This window comes from Nestor notabilis, unplaced genomic scaffold, assembly GCF_000696875.1.
Source record: "Nestor notabilis isolate BGI_N333 unplaced genomic scaffold, ASM69687v1 scaffold29151, whole genome shotgun sequence".
Taxonomy (NCBI): Eukaryota; Metazoa; Chordata; class Aves; order Psittaciformes; family Psittacidae; genus Nestor; species Nestor notabilis.
In genome coordinates, this window is record NW_009915600.1 from 2,185 (window position 1) to 7,135 (window position 4,951).

General features: G+C 55.0%; 1 protein-coding gene across 1 annotated transcript; it reads left to right on the forward strand.

Annotated features, from left to right (window-relative positions):
• Positions 1-1,427: 1,427 nt before the first annotated feature.
• On the forward strand, positions 1,428-4,780 carry LOC104413287 (nephrocystin-4-like; the record flags this gene model as incomplete). The annotated part of the gene is made up of 5 exons (XM_010024232.1): positions 1,428-1,609; positions 2,218-2,405; positions 2,996-3,156; positions 3,544-3,724; positions 4,666-4,780. Coding segments are annotated over exons 1-5 (827 nt in total), but the record flags the coding sequence as incomplete, so codon positions are not given.
• Positions 4,781-4,951: the final 171 nt, after the last annotated feature.

A 4,951-nucleotide genomic window follows, 5' to 3' on the forward strand; every position in this document is an offset into this window, starting at 1 on the left:
ATGATGTTTGTACCATTCTGGGGCACAAAAGGCTGAAGAGAGTGACAAGAAATAAGAGGAGCAATGAAAACCTTAAAGTATCCTCAAACTTTCACGTCTCATTAAGCATCCCGCTTAGGCAGCGCCGCGTGGCCGCAGGGAGTCGCGGCACCGTCTGGGGATGCTGGAGCTGGCTGCCTTTTGCAACAGAGTTAGCCTAATTCCCAGCAAAATAACGGATGGATCTGGAAATGTGCTGCTTACACCCCCCCAGGCAACAGGCTTATTGGAAAAATAAGTCAAAGCAGTGTCTGAGCAATGGTGGCTGCCTCACTGAGCTGGCTTCACCCCTGGCATTCAAATAGGCTGGTGGGAGATTGGAGGGTGCTCAGTGGTGGAGGGTGCAGTAGTGGCAGAGGGTTCACTTGAGCATCAATCCGTCCCCTCTCCGCAGGTCTGCCGGCTTTGCCGACGATGGTGGCCTCCCCACGGGGACCAGGGGTAAGCGCCATGGGCACAGGCGGTGGGTCACGGCATTCCCAGGGGATGTGCTCTTGGTCCTGTCCTCTTTTTCCTGGCTCCTGCAGCCAAGAGGCACTAAGCGTCCTGCTCAAATCCACCTCCTCCAGGGCAGCAAAAACGATCCTGCCTGTAACATGCTGGGCAAGATTCCTGAGCTCCTTTCACGCCCCAGATGTATCTGTAAGGGCAGTTCTGGTTTTTGTCAGCCCAGATTTGCTGGGTACTCTTACTCCCTGGTACATACTGACAGTGATGCATGATTTCTTCTTGTGGAGCTAGCAGGGTTTAAGGAGAGCTGTGAATACCGAGATCCCTCTTTATGCCTTTTTTTCTTCTATCTTGATGCAGGGATCAATGCACACAAATATTTTTTGATGAAATGAAATGCTTCATAAGTCCGCATTAAGCGGTTTGATCTTCCTGCTGCATTTTGTCATCTATTGGCCAGGGAAAGCACAGCAGCTGAAGAGGAAGCAGAGGTGCAAACCCTCCGGCAGCCAAGCTGTGCCACTTCTCAGCACAGCAGCGATGCTGGAGCTGCTTTACCACGGGGGGCTGGGATGGGGCTGCTCTCACACTCTCTGCTCTCCTCCCCAGCTATCGGTGTCCCAGCTGTCAGTGTCCCCACCACGGGCTGGGGGCCGGTCCCTGGTGCCACGGGGCCGTGGCTCTCGGCAGGACGGCAGCATCACTCACCTGGAGGCTGACCTGAGCTCGCCAGACCCGGAGCGCTGTGCTGGTGACCAGTTGCAGGCACTGCCCTTCACCCCACTGCAGGTGCCCATCGCTGCTGTGGGGCTGCAGGCAGGCAGGTGATGCTCAGTGGCCCGACCCCATGCTCCTGTGCCCCCATCGCCTGGCCTGTTGGGGTCCCCTACGTCTGCTTCAGTGCAGCTCACCCTAGTTTGTCCATCAGCTCCCACACGATGCTGTCCCGTGCCTCCCTGGCGCGCTTGCACGCTGCTGGCTTCCCGGAGATCCTGGACCGCAACCAGGAGCCAGTGGGAATCTCGGAGCCGGCGGACCCAGCAAGTTTCAGCCTGCAGCTGGAGGAAACTGACCCTCTGCAAGGGAATGAGATAATCCTGCAGTTCCTGGCTTTTAGCAGGTGGGATGGCAGTGCTGCGTGGTGCCTTCTGTGGGCTCATCCCAGGGTCTTCCTGGGGAAGAGTCCTTCCCAAAATTCCCCCCCCCACTCACTTCCCTGCTTGAACAGGAGAAGTCCATGGAGGCAGAGCCCTGGAGAGTTCTTGTCCTTGATGATGCTCTTGTCCTTTCTGGACTCTCTTAAGTCATACTCCAGTTCGTTTGATTGTGTCCATTAGCCACAATGTGGTGTAAAAGCTACTTAATGCAGGGCTTCTCCATAAATGCAGATGGAGTTGAGAAAGTTGGCACTTACGGGGTGGCTTTGGCTGGATAAAGCTGCACTTGTGGTTTTCCCTGTGCATGGCAGTGTGCTGTGCGAAGGTAAAGTGTTGTCTTTGCTGGGCTCCTCCGTCGCAGCATATGGCAGGAGACAGCTGGAATTACAAAGCTTTTTGGAAAGCCAAGGCAAACCGTATGCCCACTGTCTTCAGAGAAGTCCAAATACTTGTGATGCTGCCAATCATCTCTTGTTCTTTTACCTCTGGGTGTGTGCCAAACACACAAGGAGCTCGTGATGGGGAGGCAGCGCCATGCCATCATCTAATCCAACCCCTCTTTCTCCTCAAGGGATGCTCAGGGCAGTGTGGAGTGGACGTGGCCAAGGACCATCTTCCTCACATTCCAATTCTACCGCTTCCCACCAGTCACCACACCACGGCTGCAGCTGGTCAACACAGAAGGGGGGCCAGCTGCTGGGCTGGCTGTGCCAGCACAGATCCTTGTCCAGGTGAACAAGGATGGGACCCCCAGCACTGGTAAGCTCTGGTTTGAACATCCTTGTGTGGCTGCTCCTCTTCATCAGTCAGATTTGGGCTTGCCCCTGGGCTGAGGAATGGGGTGGTGTCTGCTTTAATAGCAAACCTCTGCTAATATACCAGCATTCCAATTGTCCCATGCTGGAAGTTAAGCACTGGTAGATGGTGGTGGTGTGATTAGCACGTCGAGGCTGCCAGCTCCCACAGCAGCTGAGCACCTTTGATAAGAAAGGCAACACATGAGCTCTGCTCCACTCGGAGCAAGCAGCTCTGATCCTCTTGGCTGAAGACTTTTCTTTGTGTCTTGCTAAATTCTGGTCCTGAGGGACACCACAAGCACTTGTGGCTGATGAAGGTCCTTCTCCATGCAGAGCTGTTAATGGCAGTCAGAGGGGGAGTCTGTACAGACAGTGTTTGTGGAAGGGTGCCAATCCTGGGGGACCTTGGACCTTGTTAATTGACCAACAGGTTCATTAAGTGGAGGAGAAGCGGGTGTGTGGCACACAGGTTCCCCAGAGCAGAAAAACCTTCCTGTCTCAGCTGATGTGCCCGAGGAAGCTCCATGTCCATGGTGATGCCATGTCTTGCAGGACTGCCGGGCTTGCAGCTGAAGTACATGGTGGATCCTGCTTTCCTGCGTGCCGGGGAACAGCGCTGGTTCCTGCGGTACCTGGCCGAGCACAGCCTCCAGATTGACATTTGGGATGGAGACTCCCTGCTCCTCGTTGGGTCTTCTGCTGTTAAACTGGAGGTATTGGTTAAACTGGAAGTCTTTCCCCATAAGCCTCAGGACTGCTGAAGATGGAGACCCCCTCCTTAGCATGCAGGGGTGTTAAGGAAGAGTCTGACTTTTCCTTTGGTCCTGTGTTGAGATGCTGTTGCATTTCCCTCATGTCTTTAGTAATCGAGTTGCTGTCAACTCCTCTGTAACTGAGACTGATGTCAGCCTGACAAGCCCCTGATTGCAGGATTTGTCATCTTCTCCTTGAAAGTGATGGCAGAACGTTGATTTTCTGACTTCCCTCGAACTCCTGCAGTATTCTAGGGCTAAAACCCCAGACTAAGGACATCGAGACCTCTCTACCCAGACCCTTTAACTACCAGGCCTCCCCAGTAACTTGTCACCCCTTGTCCTCAGCCCCTCCTGCGCCAGGGGCAAGCAGCAGTCAGGACACACCATGAGCTGGAGGTGGCCACGACTGAGTACGAGCCAGATGCAACGGTGATGGGCCAGGAGGCTCTACGGCATGGTGCCCTGCGGCCCCTTGGCGTGCACGTGGTGGTGAGGGGCCGTCTCCACCTCTGCCTGGCCAGTGTTGGTAAGAGCCCGCTGCTCACATGGCTGAAAGGCTTGAGTGCTGCACTGGTGCCCTGTGGTACATGCCCTTTGCTGGATACCTCCTATCCCAGCATCAGCCGCTTGCCTGGGTGCCGTGGGCAGGGACATAAGGCTCCTGGTTGTGCTTGTGGTCTCTACTTGGCTGCAAGTGCCAGAACAAGGCAGCGGGGAGGCCGGTGGTGTGGGCACAACACCATGTGTTTAGGTGCCAGCAAACAGCACAGGGCTGAAGGAGGAGTGTGCAGTGCACACGGTTGTACCTGATCGAAAACCGTGCTTGTAAGAACATTAGTCTTCCCAGCACCTGCTGGCTGCTTCTCTTTTATATATTTAATTCCCTGTCCTGTAAATGTGCAGCGACTAAAATCTTATCTTCTGAAGAAAGATTAGCTCCATTAGAAGATATCCGAAATCGTCATTTCCATACTTTGCCTGCAAAGGGATGATAAGCTCCTGGGAAGGAGAATCTGAGATCCAAACCCAGGGAGAGGTTTAACTTGCACCCTGTGAAAAAAGAGGGAGAGAAGAAGCAGAGACGCTGCACCAGGGCAGCAGCCACGCTTTGGTGCCTGCTTGTTTTTCCCTGCATCCTTTCCTTTTAATTTCAAAATGCTGTTGTTAAAAACAGTATTGAAAAGCACCTGAAGGGCGGGGGTGGGATTTGTTGGCTGGGTAAATACCTGTCAGGTTTAGAGCCTTGTCCAGCTCCGCTTGGCATGGCCTTTGCAGATGTCGCTGCTGATGCTGCTCTGTTTCTGTGCTGCATGTTGGTATCTGCTCTGGAGGGAGCGCTGTCGGGCTCACAGAGCATCACTGGCAACCACAGTTTGCTCCTGCTTTAAACTGCCTGTTACAGGGCTGCAGTGAGGGTGACAGTGAAAACTGAATGGCTTCTGCTCACACCGTCTCTGCCTGTGGCAGGTCACCCGTGCGAGGACACCCCAGGCCAGCTGCCATCCCCGCTGCTGTCCCGCTCCCGCATCATGCCCATGCCAGATGGTGCTGGCAACATCCCAGCCGGCAAGTGCCGCCAGCGGTGAGTCCTGCTGGGTGGGTTTGGGTTGATGTGGTTGCTGCTGGCGCTTTGCCCCCCTCCATTGCTCCCCTTCCCAGCCCCGCAGCATCGCAGGGGTCCCTCATGGTGCCACGGTGCTCTCTCCCCGCAGGCGGGCGGGTGTCGTGGGCACGGAGGCTGGTGGATGTGGAT